At 41.5% G+C, this 19,938-nt stretch overlaps 1 protein-coding gene and 1 long non-coding RNA gene across 10 annotated transcripts in view; one reads left to right on the forward strand and one right to left on the reverse strand.

The window, feature by feature from the left end:
• GREB1L (GREB1 like retinoic acid receptor coactivator) overlaps positions 1 to 19,938 on the reverse strand; it is a 255,559-nt gene that overhangs the window by 19,628 nt on the left and 215,993 nt on the right. For 7 of the 9 annotated variants that reach the window (XM_074340251.1, XM_074340250.1, XM_074340245.1 and 4 more), the window contains 6 exons: positions 12,175 to 12,308; positions 9,080 to 9,419; positions 4,519 to 4,634; positions 3,595 to 3,839; positions 2,177 to 2,251; positions 195 to 781 (listed from right to left, as the gene is read on the reverse strand). In XM_074340251.1, the coding sequence (XP_074196352.1) occupies positions 195 to 781; positions 2,177 to 2,251; positions 3,595 to 3,839; positions 4,519 to 4,634; positions 9,080 to 9,419; positions 12,175 to 12,308 (1,497 nt within the window). The remainder of the gene's footprint in view (positions 1 to 194; positions 782 to 2,176; positions 2,252 to 3,594; positions 3,840 to 4,518; positions 4,635 to 9,079; positions 9,420 to 12,174; positions 12,309 to 19,938) is intronic. The other 2 variants (XM_074340252.1, XM_019741202.2) reach the window with 1 other exon arrangement.
• LOC109452354 (uncharacterized) lies at positions 9,426 to 17,373 on the forward strand. Its single transcript, XR_002138129.2, has 3 exons — positions 9,426 to 10,243; positions 10,331 to 10,432; positions 15,894 to 17,373. It is a non-coding gene; the product is annotated as an uncharacterized LOC109452354 (long non-coding RNA).

Raw genomic sequence — 19,938 nt, forward strand, 5'->3', positions numbered from 1 at the left:
AAGCATTTTTGATTGGGGAGGGAGGAGAGAAAAGAGATTTCACACCTGGGCCCTTCCATATCTCCTCCTGCTCTGAGAGGCTGGAGTGTGGTCCTCACTGCTCTGGGTCACACCCCACCGCACCCCGAGAGCATCCGTGGCTGCTTCCCTGCTTGGGGACCCCAGCCTGGGACAGGGCCTTGCCCCTGCCCTACCTGGGGCGGGCCAGTCAGCAGCAGCCGCCGGGGATGGCAGGCCCAGGCGCCGGAGTTGGGGTCCGGCTGGTTGCTGTAGTCGGCGTGGTGTTGCCGAGCGGAGGTCCACTGCCTGTAGTAAAGGGACTGCTCCTCGCTGCTCATGTCCTTGTGTAGCAGCGGCCGCAGGGAGCTCACCCAAGCCACGTCGGCGTGGGGCAGCAGGGACGAGGAGGACGGCAGCTTGCCTCCCCGCTGGGAGCCCAGGAGGCTGTAGGCTGCCTTGGAGAGGATCACTATTGGGGGCAGGGCGGCATGCAGGCCCCTGCAACCTTGGACAGGACCGCCAGGCCACGGGAGGGCCCGGGGTCCCGAGGAGGAGGAGGAGGAGGATGCCAGCGAAGGCTTAGAGGTGGTGCTGCTGGCCATCGGGGGGCCCAGGGAGTCACACTCCTGCTTCAGAGTCTCCCCAGTTCCCGCTGTGCCTGTGGAGACCCCTTCATCCAGCCCCACGCTGTTGGCTGAGCTCTGGAAGCTGGGGGTCAGGGGCTGCTTCTGGGACTTGTCTGCTGCGCTGGAAGAGCTCACCCCATTCTCCATGATGGAGCCTGAAAGAGGACAGACAGAGCCCGCCCTGTACTTACCCTGTTACCCATGCTTACATGAGTGCCCTGGGCTCCTGGCACTTTTGGGAAGGAGGGAAAGGCCAGGAAACCAGCTGGAATGCGGCTGTGTGTGCCAGCTACAGAAACTGCTGGAAACCTTCCCTTTGCCCTCCCTCTCCATGCATCTCCCCACTCCCCTGCCCTGGTTCTGGCGGGGATTGGCCAATGGACACACTAGCAGGAAACGGGGTATTTACTCCCTGGCTCCCTGCCCAGTCACCAGGGTGGGCTGCCTTTGGCACATGTCAGGCCAGCTTCTCTGGGTCCCAATAACTGCTCCCTCCCCTGGTTTCTTCAGGCCCAGGGGTGGTCAGGGCACCTGGGGTTAACTACACCACCTCTCTATAAACAGTCCCGTGATAAAACTCTCCTCCATTACCGTGTTTCCCCAAAAATAATACCTAGCCAATCAGCTCTAATGCGTCTTTTGGAGCAAAAATTAATATAAGGTTGGTCTTATTTTACTATAAGACCGGGTATATAATATAATATAGTATATTACTATATTATATATAGTATAATATAAGACCAGGTCTTATAGTAAATATATATTATATATAGTATAATATAAGACCAAGTATATATATTATATATAGTATAAGACCCGGTTTTATATTAATGTTTGCTCCAAAAGACGCATTAGAGCTGACTATCCAGCTAGGTCTGATTTTCGGGGAAACACAGTACCTCATTCCAGAATCCTGTCCACTACAGGCTCCACATTCAAGTCCTGCTCAAGTGGCACTCGCCACCTCTGGGGTCTGAGGGCTTTACACTCCTGGCTGTGGCTAAGCTGCCCAAGCTGTAGCCTCTTCCATGGACACCCAAACCAGTGTGGGGAATGTCTCCATGCGGAGGGCGGAAGGCATAACCTCCTCCCAATGAGGTGTTGCTCTCGCCCAGAGACCCCTGCACATTTGGTCAATTTGCTGCAAATGTGTTTTTCCCCAGTAGGAAAGCCTCTCTTTGGTTTGAGGACACCCCAAAAAAGCTCATTACATTCTGGGCTGAAAGCCCTCTCTCGGCTCAGTGTTGCTTCCCAGGCATGTAGGTCAAATCCCAGCCCTGGGATACTGTAGAGTAGACGAATAGTAACTGGAGGTTACTGAAACCAAGTCACTCCTATTGCTCATGTGACTTCTGTGTCGTGCCATCTTGTATGAGAGCTTGCCTTTCCCCTCACGGCCCTGACCATCAGCATCCACATGCCTGCGCACTTTGGGCAGGGAGCCTCCCGAGGACCCCCTGAGTGAACCCAAGGCCTGGGGGCGGGGGGGATGTGTGCTCAAGTGTCCTCGAAGGGAGGGAGCCTCTCACCAGCAGAAGGCAAACCATTACCTTTGTGTGAGTTAATCAGAGCAAGGCCAAGCATATGTGAGCCTTGTGGGGCAGTTCTCGCAGTCAGGGGTCGGCCTAAAGAGCCACAGGAAGCAAGATGAATTCCCCACCCTCGCCTCTCCCTCACCAACACTGGTATCCCAAAGCTCCTAGATGTGACATTCCCCCTCCCGCCTGGTACGCTTTCCTATCCTCTGAACCTCTCACCTTTATTTTGAACTGGTCTCAGAGAGAAAACTGGGGAGCCTTTAGAGGAGGAGAGGCGGAGGGAGGTACAGCTCTGACCCCTGGCTGAGGGGGACCCGCTGGGCCTCACGCTCTTCTAGGCTGAGGGTCACCATGAAAAGGCAGAAAAACCCAGATAATGGCCTCTTCAGTTCCCACAGGGAAACATCTAACAGCAATTGAGAGAATGAACAGAAAGACTAGTGCTGCTCTGGGACATGAACTGGTGTGTGTGTTTGCGTGTTTGTGTCATAGTGACAGAGGACGGAGACGTGGGAAGAAGGAACGGTAATGGTGGTTACCTCCCGTTGTGGGATTTTCATTTCTGAGCTCTACACTTTGTTACATTCTCCAAGTTTTCTGTATTAAGCTTTATTACTTTCTTAGTCGGAAAACAATGAAATAGTGCTGCATTTGCTGTAATACAATTTATCAGAAGAAAATTCACATGGAGCCCTGTCAGGCTGTATAGTCTCGCTGCAAGGGGGGGCTGGCAGCCTGCGTGGTGGTCATCAGTCAACCAGCAGCCCCAGCGTAGCCTTCAGGATACAAACACTTGCCATTAAGTCCTTAGAAAATTTTCTTTCTTTCCTTATTTCCTTGCTTCCTTCCTCCCTCCCTCCCTTCTCTCTCTCTCTTTCTTTCTTTCCCCTCCCTCCCTCCCTCCCTCCCTCCCTCCCTCCCTTCTCTCCCTCCCTCCCTCCCTCCCTCCCTCCCTCCCTCCCTTCTCTCTCTCTCTCTTTCTTTCTTTCCCCTCCCTCCCTCCCTCCCTCCCTCCCTCCCTCCCTTCCATACAAACACGTTGTGCCAGGTACTAAGCCAGTTAGCACAAACGTACAGCTTCAGGATTTGGAAGGACTCTGTACAAATATCAGATGCATAATATTCTTGAGATGATAGGAAGGGAAAGACGAGGGAAAATGGTACAGGCTAAGGCTAATAAAATGTATTTACTATATTTTTCCTATTACCAAGCTCTTCATTAAATGTTTATCCAGAGTAGTATTTTGCGGCTGTTCAACAGTCATGTTTAATAGTCGTCTCTCCCGGGGACCTGAGGTCCGGACAGGCTGCCTGAGTCGCTGACAGCTCCTCCAAAAGCTTGAGGGGCTCACTAGAGGCCGTGCCTTCCACATGCCTACCCACCTCCTCACTCCTGTCCCTCATCCCTTGAAAGAGAAGAAAGGACTGACCCGAGGTTCCAGTGACGGCGCTGCTGTTGCTCGGGGGCCTCTCCAGGTCGATCAGCAGCTCCTCGGAGTCGTTCTCACTCACAGTGGTTCTCTCCTGCTCCTTCCCACTCAGGTCCAGGGCAACAGTGGACCCCCGGATGACCTCTTTTGAGACATAGCAGCATGCCAGACCCACCTCCTGCTCCAAGGCCGTGCGAGTTAAATAGCTTGAATCAATTAACCGGAGGTCACAGTACTTCAAAGACCTGCACAAAAGGAGTGACGTTTCTGGTGAGCCCTCTGGCCCTGCACGCGGGGTCGGTGTAGGGCTGCATAGCTGGGTGTATCACTGCCATTAGCATCGTGGGTCTCAGTGCCATGTGATCATTTAAACCTCAGCTCTGTCACCTCCTAGCTGTGATGACCTCCACTAGTTACTTCATTTTCTCCATGTATAAAATAAAATAACAGTGCCTGGCTCACACGATTATTGTAAGGAATGAATGGGATGACACACGTAAGGCATTTGCAGCAATGCCTGACACACAGTAAGCATTCGATTAATGCTGTTGTGGTTGTCGTCCAATCTGCAGGTCCTTGAGGGGGTTGGGAACAGCAGATAAAGATACTTCATCCAAAAAAAAAGAAAATAAAAAAATCCTGGTTTCAGGCTGATGCTGTTCCTCTCTGCCTCTCTGGCTGCCCTGCTTTAATGTATAAACACTTCTCAATGTGGCTATCTGCCATCCCCAAAACTGCTACGTAGGTGATCTCTGGAAAGTCAAAAGAAGAATCAAGGAAGGCTATATTTCTTATATGTCTGAAAAAAACCTAGTTCTTGTTCCACCTGCCAAACAAATGAGATGCTTGAACATTAGCCAAGTTTTAACCATCAGGTCAGCTGGGTAACTAATGAAAAATGAGAACTAATTATTCACATTGTACCTGGGAAAGGTTTCTCCAAGGGGATCTTTGCCAGTTAGTATCACAATACAAGGCAGACCTTCTAAATCTTGGTATGTCCGAGGGATCCACTCTTCTGGTTCATTTCCTCGCCAGGTCTGTGGAAAGGGACCCAGATGATAAAATTAAAACTTATTTAAGTTTCTACCTTTAAAAGATTTCTAAGTCCAGGTTTTATACACATTTGTGCTACCAAATGACTTCCAGTAAGTGTGTGTGTGTGTGTACATATTTTAATTGCTACTAAAAGGCATACACAAAGCGCTCTAGAAGAATGTGGCCTTTAATTTTATCTCAACAGGGTAAAACAGGAGATCTTGGAACATACTGTGTTTCCCCGAAAATAAGACCGGGTCTTATATTAATTTTTGCTCCAAAAGACATATTACGGCTTATTATTAGGGATTGTTTCTTATTTTTTCATATACAACAATCTACATTTATTCAAATGCAGTCATGTCATCTTTTTCTGGAACATCGTCATGACGTATTAAATGTGTCTGTCTGGCTGATGATCTTAACTGGGGCTTATTTTCAGGATAGGTCTTATTTTCGGGGAAACACGGCACTTCATGCATTAGCCACACTGGCCAAAGAAACATACAGTGTGAGCTATCCCACCAGGGTGCCACCCTTAAAGAAACCCTGATGATACGACCTGACTCAAGGCTCTTAAATATACTTTCTAGATATAATGGACTGATTGAAAAAGACAGTTTCAGTTGTGAATTATTAATAAAAGAATCTCAACAAATCTCCATGAAATCATGAATCTCCATGAAAACAGACATTTTCACCAAGAAAATCATGAAATTAGCCTCCCCTGATGGTTATTTTTCCTCTTTCTCCCTTTATTGACTTTCAAAATAACTAAGTAATAATTGGCTTAGGGCCCCAAAATGTCCCTCTTAAGAAGGCTAAAAATATAACCAAACTCGGGCCAAGAACAAACCTGTCCCTTCCTTAGAAGAGTACTGTAATTAGCTTATGATTTCATAAAGAATCTGTTAAGCATTAACTTTTCATATACTGGGGGTGCCAAAAAATGTATACAAGACTTATATTCATCTTTTGTTATCGGTATATATTATTACAATTTTAATACAGTTTTTTCCTTTCTTAAAATGCATAGATATTTTTGGCACCCTCTGTATATTAACACATATATACATATATACACATATGTTTATCTTTAATAAATGGAAAGTCAATCATGAAAACATGAATATATCAATGAAATGAAAAAAATCTCACCAACTTGAAAGATGTTCAAAAGTGGAAAGATCTTAAGATTTTTCTATTGTAGAGCAGAAAAAAATAGGACTATCAAGTAGACAAGGTGGTTTCTACCATTTTTTATAAAATGTATAGCATCTAACTATGCTTTATATCAGCTTTCTAGCAGAAGTTATAAGAAATGAACTGACATTTATGATAATGCTTTAAGGAACAAAGACTAAGAAGTAAGGTGTTAAGTAACGCATGCAATTTTATTTTAAAATAGACTGGTACTTTCTTTGCTAAACATAATATAGGATAAAAAGAAATCTAACAGGCAAGGAGTAATATGATAGGGTTGAGTAACAATTTGCTGATGTCTATAAATACCAGTTTTTAGAAATAAATATACCCACAATTATTCAAATGTATGTAATTTGCAAAACTGGAAGAACTGTAACCTTGTTGCTCAATCATTTATCATATATTTGCATACCAAGGGGAAATCAGTGGATCTATATAACTATAAGTTTGAGAGACTTTTCTTGTCTTAGAAAATCAATATATAAAGATTTTATTTAAATATTAGAAGAAAGGTCTCTATAAAATTCAGTTCACACATTTGCGTGTCAAAGGGAACCATAACATTACCTGATTTAAACAATTCTGGGAATAGGGTTCATTTTACTTACAGCCTCCACACTGGACTGATATTCCTGACACTGGGATTCTCCCTAAATGTATTTTATCTCCCAGAAACCATCTGTAGGCCATGGTTCTACCAAGAATAATGAGGGTGGGTTACAATGACGGGATTAACAGATGTTATATTTTACTACAAAAGGAGATTTATTTTCAAAAGATTATTAAACAAATCTTGCTTTTACTCCTGACCAACAAGAGCTAGCCAAACCACTGTCAAATGCTTTTGTTACATTGCTACTTCTGAGGAGTGACGGCTGCAGCTCCTAGAGGGACTGACCATGCCCCAAGGATGATGTCACTGCAGAGGCAGTTAAGACAACACAAAAGACTGAGTGAGCATTGAGTTCAAGGAAAACCTGGGGCTCCAGGCCAAGGAAATCTAATGAAAGCTTCACAGGTCTTCTGGAGGAAATGATTTATTTAGATTTAAACCTTGCATCCTCCAAAAAGCTTGTCATCAGTTTTAAGTTAACCACAACACAGAACAGGATAATTAGAGGGAAGCACAAAAATAGGACCATCTAATAGAAGAAGAGGCATTGGATTTTATCCAAGACTAGAGATAAAAGGCACAGCCATGCCTTCCTGACAATGGTAAAGGAAGTTGGTATAACTAGAAATAAACAGGTGAAGCAGAGCCCACCTGGCAAGTGGCCATCTTGCTTAAATTAAGACGTGAACATTTCAATGGGATGTCATATTTTCACTTCCTCATAAATGGAGAGTTTTAACAGGATTTATTAATAGGATCCAGTGGTTTTGAAAATATGGAAATCTCTTTTGTGTGGTTGGTGTCTGGCAGCTACTCATAAAAATTGAGCAATAACGGCTTGGAGAAGTCATTACTTGAGACCCGCTTTGTGTATGGCAGTCTCAGAACAGCAGCTGCACAGACCGGTCACCCTCTACTAAGACCCCTGCAGGTGATTCTGACGTGCTGGTTCAGAGCCTCAGGCCTTGATCGTGGTTTTCAAACTATAGCCCAGAGGGGCAGATTATTAGGACCCACTGATTTACACTGACTTATTTAGTAACTGGCACTTTTAAAGGGTCTGAACAAATGACGTGAGAGTCTATAGGTAGCTACACTTGATCAGTGTCAACGGAGGCCCAGAGAAGACCCTGTAGCTTCACATTCTTTTCAACCATCTTCCTGCAACAAGTGTGGGGGACTTTAGAGTGGTGCTAATGGTTTCCCTTTCTAGATTCTTCATCATTAGCATTATTCAAATTGTCTCAAGACCTTTGTCTCTATGAGTTAGACTGTAATAAGAGTTTCAGGACACTTATTTGTTAGTCATGCTAGGAATTCTGCTGTAACGTGTCCCATGAGTATAATTTAAAATGGTGAACATCACATCTATATATGAAATATAAATGTTACAACTTCCACTAAATATAGGAGTTTCTATTTTTAGATTTATTGTTCCTGTCACTCATCAAGCTAATACATGGTATTTTGTTTGCATTTTGGATTATTCAGTTTAAGTTGGCTAATAGAATACAATGCAAAGGTTTACATTTGCAAAATGCTTTATGAACACTAAATAATAATCCCAGTATTAGCACCCCTAGAGATGCTACAAGTCCACTCTTTCACTTTGCAGATGAGAAACTGCAGCCCTGGGTTAAATGCAAATCCCCCAAGACTACTTGATTCTTTTCATAAAATTTGTGCCAAACTAGATTTTTTTAATACAATTTAGTTTCGTATTTAGTGTGCTGGGTGCAGATACCATGTTAGTCTGACTCAGACATACAGTATCTAGCTAGCTCAGTGCTGTACTATATATACACAGATGTTTTATTAAATGTTTCTTAATGGCTAGGACACACTGGATTATAAATGTCCCCAGAAAAACCTGAGCAGGCCTAAGGTAGGGAGTTAGGTTAGTTGATTTAGAAACTCTCCCCCTCTGCTGTCTAACAGGAGGGGTTTAGGGAAAGCAGCCAGCCCCTGGCGCTGTGCTTGCTCATGCACTATGTCCCTATCCAGGATGCTGGGATGTCTCGGTCCAGGCCAAATCTCAGTGCTGAGGGTCAAAGCAAGTTTAAAAAAAAACAACAAAAAAAAACAAACTGTGGAAGAATCCACATGCAAGAGGGCTTGGGATAGTTCTGCATGAGTACTGAAGATAAAACAGAATATTTTACCAACTCTAGATGAGCCAACAGTCAAGACGGACAGAAGAGAATCAGTGAATTGACGATACTTAAAGACCCCATAGAGGTCTGAGAGAACAACTTTTCCTTCCTTCCTTCCTCCCTCCCTCCCTTTTGTTCTTTCTTTTAGAAAATAGATGGCCATGGGCTAAATGCATCTCAAACAAGGTCAATAAACATGGGGTCAAACTGGGTCATCTCATTTTTACACGGCAGTTGGAGAGCATGGAAGACTAAATGCGGGCACATGCTAAAAAGGGGGGCTGACAGCATCTTACTCAGCTGGTCCCAGTTAGGAAAGTGAACCTGTCCCTTAGTTGAGCATTAACATTGTCATGAAGATCAGATGGACACATGTGCAAAACCCTATTAAACTCCGCCTCTGAGCCACCCGTGGGATTCCCAGAAAACAGAAACAAACGGTATTTCCAAGGAGAAGCACGTGTCCATTGCTAACCTTCAATCGCGCCACAAAGTGAGTTGCAACACTGACTTCAGAGGCAGGGTTCCCGAGGATGATCTCGAAGCGGTACTGCAGCCCCAGCCTGTCGCGCACTTCCTGCAGCCGCTCCTTGGCAAGCATCGCCAGCTGCACGGAGGGCACCCTGATAATGAGCATGTGTCCCCTGCCACTTTTGGTTTTTCCCGGGGAGCTGATGAGGTCATCCATAATGCTGAGTGTTTCTGGGGTGCTGTGGTCTCGGAGTGACGCCATGGTGGTGAGAGCCATCAGAGCCTCCGAGTACTGCTGGATGAGAAGGTAGCAGCGGACGACCATGCTGTGCAGCCTGGGGTACCTTCAACAGGACACAGGGAGCTAGCACTCGGGCCGCAGGGCCGCCTGGGGCAGTAAGGTCTGCGCGGCAGCCATGCAGACCAAGCGTGCTGGGAAGGGGGTAGGGATCAGTGATGGGCTTGGGTTCCACAAAGACCTCACCGCCCACATCACTAGCAGGAAAAGTTGACCTTGCAACGCCTGTGAGTCAGAACCTGTTAGGATAGGCAAGCGAGTTAAAGAGCTTTAGGGATGGTCTCATGACCCCAGCTTCTCCAAGGGTGGTCTGTGGACCAGCAGTAGCATCTAGCAGCAACGGCTCCTGGGATTGTCAGAAACGCCAAATCCCCCACCGCAGACATACCAAATCAGAATCTGCATCCCGACAAGAGCCACGGGTGATTTGTAGGCACATTAAATTTTGAGAAGCACTGGTCTAGTCAGGTTAATTGTCCTAACGGATCATCCCTGGATCCTAACCTTTTGCTGGTGGCATTGGGTTAGAATGGCGGTACTCTCAGCTTATTTCTTTGATACTTAAGATTACAGCAAAGGAAACTGAGATTTTAATATCATGTCTGTAGAGTATTAGACATAAAAAGAGTAATTATTATTACTAATTTGAGATTAGCCTCACAGCAGTAACTGTATCTTCCCACAAAATGTGCCTTGGTGCTGGAGAAAACTTGGAGCTGGAGAAATAGCACCCCCTAGTGGTGTAGCCTCCTATCACCTGAGCCCTGCTCAGGAAAGGGAGCCTGGCAAGGAGCTGGAGTGTCCTGGCTTCCCTCAAACGCCCATAGTTACAGCACTACCCTCACCTCAACCCCCCGCCTGGACTACCAGGTAAGAGGATCACTTTGTTCAACTTGGCAGTTTTTACAATTACAGGGCAGGCAGAAAATAAATCTCTCATCATGTGCTATTCCTCAGAAAGCCGGGCTTGCTGATAAAATGAGCACAAATGCGCGAAGAGGACCCACTTGCAGGCATAAAGAGGTCCTGGTCAAGAAAGTAGGCACTGGGAAAATGAGGGTGAGTTTGTGAACTGTCTTTCTGGTTGCCAGCTGGTAGCACATGCAGTAGCCTAGCAGCTGGTAAGCCAATGAAGGATTTCACCTTTGTCCCACTTTATAATTCTATTTAAAGTAAAACAAGTGGTTCACTGTCCTTTCACAGAAAAGCCCAGTTTCAAATACCAACTAGGGTCATCAAGTGAATCGTGTGGTTTTGAAGTACTTCAGAGTTGGAAAGGATCATAGATTCCCTGGATTCTGACCACTCCACCTTCTCATAGGAGAATGAGTTAAGGGGCTGAGAGGAATTCAGCTACTTGCCTAAGATCATGCAACTGCTCAGGGACAGAGCGGGGTCTAGATTTCACTCAGGTCTCTGACAATGTCTTCTTACATTGCGAGGATTCAGTAGATTGGGGAAAAGTGAAGAAGTCCTTAGGTTCAATCAGTCCTCGGCCCGTCCCTTCAAGTGTTCAATAAATCATAGCTATTATTAGCCTGGGGGAACTGGGTTGGGGGAAGTAAGCACAGATGATCCATGTTTAAAGCTCAATGTTTTTTGCTGGGCCATGTAGGAAAACCAAAGTTAGAACAAACGATTACTTTGATATATAAGTGTTTAGATTTCACATTCTGAAAGAAACATGAACATAGAAGTGAATAATTTTTCCAATCTATTGTTCGCATTAGACTGTAACTGTAGTTTTGTATTACCAAAGCTGTAATAGAAATTGATGGGATCATCCATTAAAATACCAGTTATGAATCTCTGATGTTACTGGAAGGAAAGATACATTCCAAGCTGGCAGATGGAACGGGTGGGTGGGAAACACTTAAAGGGAAGACACATGGGCTGATTTTGGAAATCTAAGCTCACATGTGCTGTGACAGGATTAATGCCAGTGTCAGTTAAGTCCTCAAATCCAACAGCTGCAAAAATATAAAATCCTACTCCTGACGCAGCATTATAATTTGCTGGGTAAGATGCACCCACCTGTCCTCGTTTTTAATTCTCTTTCTTTTTTCTTAGCAAAGTTACATGGCAGGTTGTTACATAGACGGCTTGTGATGGACTGGAGCCAGTTTTAACTACAACTGGTGCCCCATCATTGGATGAGCAGACAGAATATCGTTGGGGAGGGCAGGGAGGGACTTCTACTAGGTCAGGCAAATTCTAATGCTTCTCCCTACTCTTTGAGTCCATGATTCAAGATCAGAGAGGAAAATACAGGAAAACCCTTTACTCTTCCAGAGTTTGACCTGGAACTGGGGGATAAAAAGAAGGCAGAGAAGAGAGAAGCGCCATGATACTTCACTCCCAAGGTTGGGGACTGGAGAACGGACACTAGGAACTGAAATCGCTTAAATGATCTGATTGTGCCTTAATTTTCTCCAGCCTACACTTCAAATCTCTCATAGTCAAGTTTAGTTTTTACCAGGCCATTGAAGGGTATTTGCCTGTGGAGGACAGAGGAGAAAAAAGGGAACAATGTAAAAGCGTGAAGCATGCTTGGGAGATGATTCGGGGCATGGAAAGTGGTTCTAAGTCCTACTGTTAGTCACTAGTTTCCTTTGTTGGTCTTGGATGATCATAGAAAACTCATGTGCATAAAAGGTCATCTTAGGAAAGGCTATTTTTATTCTGCCTTCACATGTCAACTGCACAGCCGGGGCTCCACCAAACTCCTGTGACACTAACACAAAGGACTTTGGGCTATTTTAGGTATACAGCTAAGGGAAAGATTGAAGGTTTTTACTTACCTCTCTAAGAGTGTGTTCACCATTTTTTCAAAAGTCTCGTCACATCTCAGAAGTGGGCTTGTGATGCCCCACTGTAGAGACTTACTGTACTCATTCAAGCCGAAGTACAGCTTCTCCTCACAGCTCATGTCCTCCTGATTCAGAACACAGAGCAAAACTCAGTGAGGACAGAAGAAAATATGTCTTGTTTTCTAGGGGGAGAACAAACCCTGTAATAGGTTATTTCTTAGAAAGTTAAAACAATTGTTAATAAACAAGTGGGACTAGAGCAAACTAAAAAACTCCTGCACAGCAAAGGAAACCATTAACACAATGAAAAGGCAACCTACGTAATGGGAGAAAAATATTTATAAATCCTATTATCTGTTAAGGGGTTAATATCCAAAATATATAAAGAACTCACACAACTCAATAGCAGGGGGAAAAAAGAAAAAGAACCCGAACAATCCAACTAAAAACTGGGCAGAGGAACTGAAAATTTTCTAAAGAAGACATATGAATGGCCAACAGGTACATGAACAGATGCTCAACATCACTCATCATCAGGGAAATCAAATCAAAACCACAATGAGATATCACCTCCACCTGTTAGAATGACTATTATAGAAAAAAACAAAAAAACAATAACAAGTGTTGGTGAGGATGTGGAGAATAGGGAACCCATGTGCCCTATTGGTGGGAATGTAAATTGATGCAGCCACTATGGAAAACAGTATGGAGGTTCCTCAAGAAATTAAAAGCATAGCTACCATATGATCCAGCAATTCCACTTCTGGGTACATATTCAAAGGAAATGAAAATAATATATTGAAGAGACATCTGAACTTCCATCTTCACTCTTCACTGCAACATTATTCACAATAACCAAGACATGGAAACAACCTAAGTGTCCATCATGGATGAATGAATAAAGATACATATATATGTTTGTATATGTATGCATATATATGAATATTATTCAGCCATGAAAAAGGACATCCTACCATCTGTGATAACGTGGATGGACCTTGAGGGCATTATGCTAAGTGAAATAAGTTAGACAGAGAAAGACAAATAATGTATTTTACAACCTATGTGTGGAATCTGAAAAAAAGAAAAAAAAGAAAAACCCAACCAACTCAAACCCATAGAAACAGAGTAGAATAGTGGCTGCTAGGGGCTAGAGGGCTGGGGAAATAGGGAGAGGTTGGTAATAGGGTACAATCTTGCAGGTATAACATGAATAAGGCTTGAGGTTCTAATATATAACATGGTGACTACAGTTGAGAACACTATATTATACAATTGAAATTTGCTAAGCAAGTAGAAGTTAAATATTGTTATAAAATATGTGTAAATAGTGAGGGATGTGTTAATTAACTAGATGGGAGGAAATCCTTTCATAATATATACATATATCAAATCATCACAATGTACACTTTAAGTATCTTACAGTTTTGTTAATTATACCTCAATAAAGCAGATAAAAATGTTTCATTATATAATCTGTTACTAACGCTAAAATAATCTCTGAGGCATAACTGAATTTTTTTTTTAGTTCAAATAAACTTAATATGTTAATAGTGGAATGTTGACATTGCTATCTTAGGACAGAGGGTAACTACATAGATTGACTTATTTTCTCTTTCTTTTGTTCAGACATTTTCAGAGGAATCACATTTTTTAGGCTGGTACCATCACAAGGTCCGATTTTTTTCCCCCTCTCAAAGCAGATCTCTCTATACTGATACATATGCTATCTATAGAACTCTCTGGAGATCGACAAACTGAAAAACTCAATTACAGAAAACTTTTCTGGTATCATTTAATGATGATAATTCATAAAAGTTTATTCTTTTACAAACGAAATTTATTTTAAAAGTAGAATATACACTTTTCCACCTTCTTAAACACAATGCACAGTATTTATCCCCCTTTTTGATGACTCAGTCATCACTATGGAAATGAATAACTATTTTGGGATGTGACACAGATTCCCTCAGAGGATCCTGAGATATCTGACAAGCCGCTTGTCCTTAAACTCAGCAGCCCCAGAATACTCAATAAGCTTTTTGAGTTCATGTATCTGGTGGTTTTTTTTTCTTTCCTCTTTTGTACATAACTTTTCCACAGTCATTTCTTCCTGTTATGTTTGTTGCCTGTGCATTTTCATCTCACATTTATTTGTTATTTATTATGTGTTGACATTTTTCTTTAAACACCCTCCAACTCATTTCATAAAGGTAATACAGCAACTTAAAATGTGTAAGATAAAAATGAATTAGGCAATAAGAGGAAGAAAAAGCAAGGATAAGAGAAATAAGATTGGGCCAGGAATAAAATTAGTTCTCTCAAAAATACATATCAGAAATATCTGCATGTTTTGTTAGAAGTCGGCTACAAATATGGTTCTGAGTTTTTTAGTAACCAACCCATCCAAAGAGATGAGCAATTGTGTGATTTATAAGGTCTATAAGATAAAAATAAAGTACTATTTAATTGACACTTTTTAATTTTTTGAGGTCCCCCAAACTAGGAATTCTGCTTCTTGAAACAGGGTCTTTTTTGAGAGTAAATATGCTTTATTTATGTTCTTACAAATAAAGACCTGAAAATGTTCTTAGAAATCCCAGAACCTTAGAGCACAGATTGAGTGACATCTATTGTTTATTTGTTTGCTTGTTTTATGCTAAGTTCTTGGCTGTGTTCTAGATAATTATGTCAAATAAGTCATTTAGGATGAAAAAAGTCATTCATCTGAGTTTTTCTCCTTATCTGGAGCTGGCACAGAGTTAGTGGAAAAGTTTTATTTCGTATGAGCTTGATCTTTAAACTCCTTCTCATCCTTGGTCTTGTTTCTTTGGGAAAATATAAAATCCTCCTCCAAGCCTGCTCCTTTTCCTGATGCAGCATTTTAACTTGCTGGTTAGGATATATCCACCTATTCTCATTTTTCTTTCTCTTTCTTTTTTCTAAGCAAAATTATAGGACAGGTTGTTAAATGATGGCTTGTGATCAACTGGAGCCAGTATGCGTTTTAAGAATCAGGGCTCCTAAAGCTAAGAATTAGAAGTGAATAGTTTCACCAATTTGTTTTGTTTACATTAAACTGTAACTATAGTTTGTATTACAAAAGTTGTCATAGAAGTTAAGGGGACCATCCTTTAAAATATGAGTTATGAAACTCTGAATAACGTTACTCTAAAGAGACATGATCATGCTAAGGAAAGTAAGTCAGATGAAAAAAGTCAAGAGTCATGATTTCAGTCATAGGTGGTATATAAAACTGAAAGCACAAATGAACAACTAAGACAAGCAAATACTTATAGACACAGACAATGGTATAGTGGTTACCAGAAGGAAAATGGGATGGGGGAGGTAGAAGAAGATAAAAGGGGGTCAAATATATGGTGATGGAAGGAGACTTCATTTTGGGTGGTGAACATGCAATGCAATATATAGATGACGTATTATAGAATTGTATACTTGAAACGTATATAATTTTATTAACCAATGTCACTCCAATAAATTTAATAAAATTTAAAAAATTAAATAATAAAGAAACATATATCACCAAGTATCACAAATCATAAAATGATTTAGTGAAGCCTTATGTCTTTGGGGAAAATGTTCCATCTCTTTTAAAAAAATTCCTCCCCCCTCCAAAAGTCCTGTCTGTGCAGTGACCCCACGCTGCAACTCTCCCTGTGTTTTCACTGCTGTCTCTGCTTTTCCTCCAGCCAAACACTCTGCTGTATGGACACTATTCCCTGGAAGGTCACCAAGGACTCCTGAAGCCAAATCCAGTGGCATTACGTGTCAGTCCTCAGCCTCACTGCCCTCGTGGAAGTTTTCTTCATTATTTTCTTCCATAGTTTTATCCACACAAGCTGCTTCAGTGATGACTGTTTTGAAAAATTATTCCAAATCCTCACTATAAAACCCCACTCCAAACTCCAACTTTGCATGTGCAGTGGTGCACTCACTTCAGTCTTAGCTCATTAAGATCCGTCTCATCTGCCCTCCATGATCAATCTTCCTCCTGACTTCTTAACTAAAGGCAGCGCCTCAAGTATCTCTGACTCTTCCCTCTTCCTCAATAAACAAATCCTAGAAAAGTTACTATTTCTTCCATTCTTTTTTATTGTCAAGACCATTATTCTGAATTCAGGTATTTGTCAATTCTAACCCGAATTATCAGAGAAGTCAGATGACTGACCTCCCCATTTCTATCCATGCTGATTTAGCCTCTATAGTTAATGAACTGCCTTAAAATGCAGCCTGTCAATATCTTCTAAAACTGAACAAATTTGTACCCTATGACCCATCCATTACACTCCCAGATATACACCAAACAGAAATGCATACATATGTCTACTAAAAGGCACGTGCTAGCATGTTTCTAGCAGCACTGTTTGAAATAAATGAATAGGATGAATTGATGAATTGTGGTGGAGTCACTCAGTATAATCTATATACAGCAATAAGAATGAATGTTTTATGACTCATGCAAAGTATAGAAGAATCTCACAAATAATGTTGAGCAAAAGAAGCCAGATACAAAAGAGTGTATACTGCATGACTCCATTTATATAAAGTTCAAAACCGGGCAAACCAAACCTATGGTGTAAGAGGCCAGAGAGTGTTGCCCTTTGGTAGGGGAGTGCCCGGCTTCTGGGGTGGTGGTAATGTCCCATTTCTTCATCTTGGTGCTGGTCCCATGGGTGTTTTCAGTTTGTGAAAATTCACTGAGCTGTACATTTACATTGTTAATATAAAAAAATTAAAGAAATATGTATATTCTGATATTTCCAATAATACTATCCCTTTGATAAAAAAATGTTAATGCCTGTGTAATAAGTGTACACTTTGCCAGCCTGGCACTCGGTGCCTCCATATGTATATTTCCAGGTTTCTTTCCATCCCACTAAGTCGTCTCTGAAAAAAGCTGGTGTTTCCTCCTCCTGTGGCTCCGCGCAAGCTGTCTGCTGCCTGGAGCGGCTGCTCCCCGTCTGTGCGCTCTGTCCTCCCCCTGTTCCAAAGCCCATCTTCAGTGCTCTCTCCTCCGTGTCACCTGTGAAATGAATGGGACTTCTTCCTCCTTTCAACTCCCAGAGCATTTCGGTGTTTTGAAATTGTCTTATTCTATTTTGGTTTTGTTTAATGGGTTTTTTTGTGGGTTTTTTTTTGACAAATAAAAATTGTACGTATTTAAGGTTATACAACTTGATTTTTTTCTTTTTTTTTAATGAGATATAATTGACGTATAATATATAAATTTCAGGTATACAACATAATGATTGGATATATGTATATATTGTGATTTGATATATATATAGTGAAATGATCACAATAACATCACTATACATAGCTACAATTTCTTTTTCTTGTGATGTGAACTTTTAAGATCTACTCTCTTAGCAACTTCCAAATATACCATACAGTACTGTTAACTATAGTCACCATACATTATATTACATTACGTCACCAGGACTTATTTATAAATAAAAGTTTGTACCTTTTGACCACCTTCAACCATTTTGCCCACCCCCCACCCCGGCCTCTGGCAGTCACCAATCTGTGTTCTCTGTCTGTGTCTTATTCTACTTTGGATAAGAGTGACTTTGATGTGCACTTGCTTTGTCCTCTAAATCATCAGCTCTCTGCGTGTTCTTGGAAAGCTGACACAAGCTGAAAGTGCTTAATGATATTTTTTGAGTTGAATTTCTTTGCTTTTCCCAATTACTCCTTCTTTAGGACACTGGCATTAGGATAACTAAAGGAGGCTAATTGGTAGGAGCTTCTCCCCTAAATGGCTAAAGGTGTTGTTATAAATTAGATTCCATGTTTTTACCTTTCTCTTTACCATCTTAATTTCATAGGAATGATTAAAAAAACAACTCTTTAATTAGAGTATAATAACTCTCCATCTTTCAATTATTTTGAATATAATCCTGGGTATCATATCTTTAATCCATAAATACTTCACTAGATAGCTCTAAGATAAGAACTTTAAAAAAATATAACCACAATACCATTATTATTATACCTAAAAAATTAACCACAATCCACAAAAACGACTGTTAATGAAAATCATTTTAAGACTCTTTGTCTTATTACTTCATGTCAGGAGAAGATAAAGGGCAGAAAATGAGTCCTTCTTCCTATCATGGGTGTGATCCCTCTGGAAAGACTGAAGTAACCAGGTAAATTAGGATAGTTCTCTTTTCCCTGCAACAATGTATTGAAACTTCACATTTCGCAGGAGAACTATCTGTTGGATTAAAAAACAATTTTTCCTTTCCTCAGTTCTATTGGCAATCCATTCTGTGTCAGGCAACTCCTTGGGAAGCCCACAGTTTAGCAGCCCTACACTGGAGCAGCAAAGGAACTGTGGTAGCCTCTTGTCTCACCCATGACTTGACCACCCAGTTAATGGATGGAGCTGAGATGGAAAAGATACCAACAAAGTAAAAGCTCAAAGCAGCCTGGATGTGATAGTGAACACACGAGGTAGTTCTCATAAGGGAGAAACTGTTGACACCCAGGCGAGTCACTGACCTGAGCTTGCTTTACTGCAAAGAACAAGCCAATACTCAGAGAAGAGCCAAGTCAGGGAAACTGACCTACTTCATGTCAGAATAAAATGCATTGGATTCATAAAATAATAGTCATTCTTGTGTAAGACATTTCTGGCATATTTTACTTAAACCTGTTTATTTAAAAATATCCAACATGTTCAATGTTTTAAAATGAAGGATCCATTGCTTACTGGTTAATATTTTTTTTTTTTTATGAAACTCTTATTTCTTTTCTTTGATAATATATTTAGCATACAGTTTATAGGTGATAGAAAATATTTTTCAGGTATTAGAGATTGGAGCCAAAAAATATAAAGACTTGAATATGTACAATGTTGCCAAATCTATTCTTAACTCATTAAACGCTACTACTAAGTAAACTAACAGTACCATCATCCTGTTTCAACCTGAAATATGTGAGAACTGATTAAAAGGAAAGATCCAGTTCCTGGGGAGAATGAAATAATTAACAGTGATACAGATCACTAAGACTAAAACATGACAGAGAAGCCAGCCAAGAGGACAATGAAATTTCCAGGTCTCAGATTGAAATTAATCAGTTAAAGTCACAAAGATAAGTTAGGGTATTAATGATATAGTCAGATAACATCACATTTTGGGGGGACAACTATATAGGATGGATAATTTTGTATCTACATGGTAACCAAAAAAGAACCACCTAATCAAATGTATATACGGGTCTGACAATTAAGTTCATGAACTTGTTACAACGATGTTGCTAACCTTTTTTGATATTAGAGGGATTATTCATTATGAATTCGTACCAACTGGACAAACAGTTAACGAAGTTGACTATTTGGAAGTGCTGAAAAGGCTGCGTGAAAAAGTTAAATGACCTGAACTTTTCGTCAACAATTCATGGCTCTTGCATCATGACAACGCACCAGCTCACACAGCACTGTCTGTGAGGGAGTTTTTAGCCAGTAAACAAATAACTATTAGAACACCCTCCCTACTCATCTGATCTGGCCCCCAATGACTTCTTTCTTTACCTGAAGATAAAGGACATATTGAAAGGAAGACATTTTGATGACTTTCAGGACATCAAGGGTAATACAATGACAGATCTGATGGCCATTCCAGAAAGAGTTCCCAAATTGCTTTTAAGGGTTGACTAGGTGCTGGCATCAGTGCATAGATTCCCAAGGGGAGTACTTTGAAGGTGACCATAGTGATATTCAGT

The sequence above is a fragment of the Rhinolophus sinicus genome, linkage group LG09 (assembly GCF_036562045.2).
Source record: "Rhinolophus sinicus isolate RSC01 linkage group LG09, ASM3656204v1, whole genome shotgun sequence".
Lineage (NCBI taxonomy): Eukaryota > Metazoa > Chordata > Mammalia > Chiroptera > Rhinolophidae > Rhinolophus > Rhinolophus sinicus.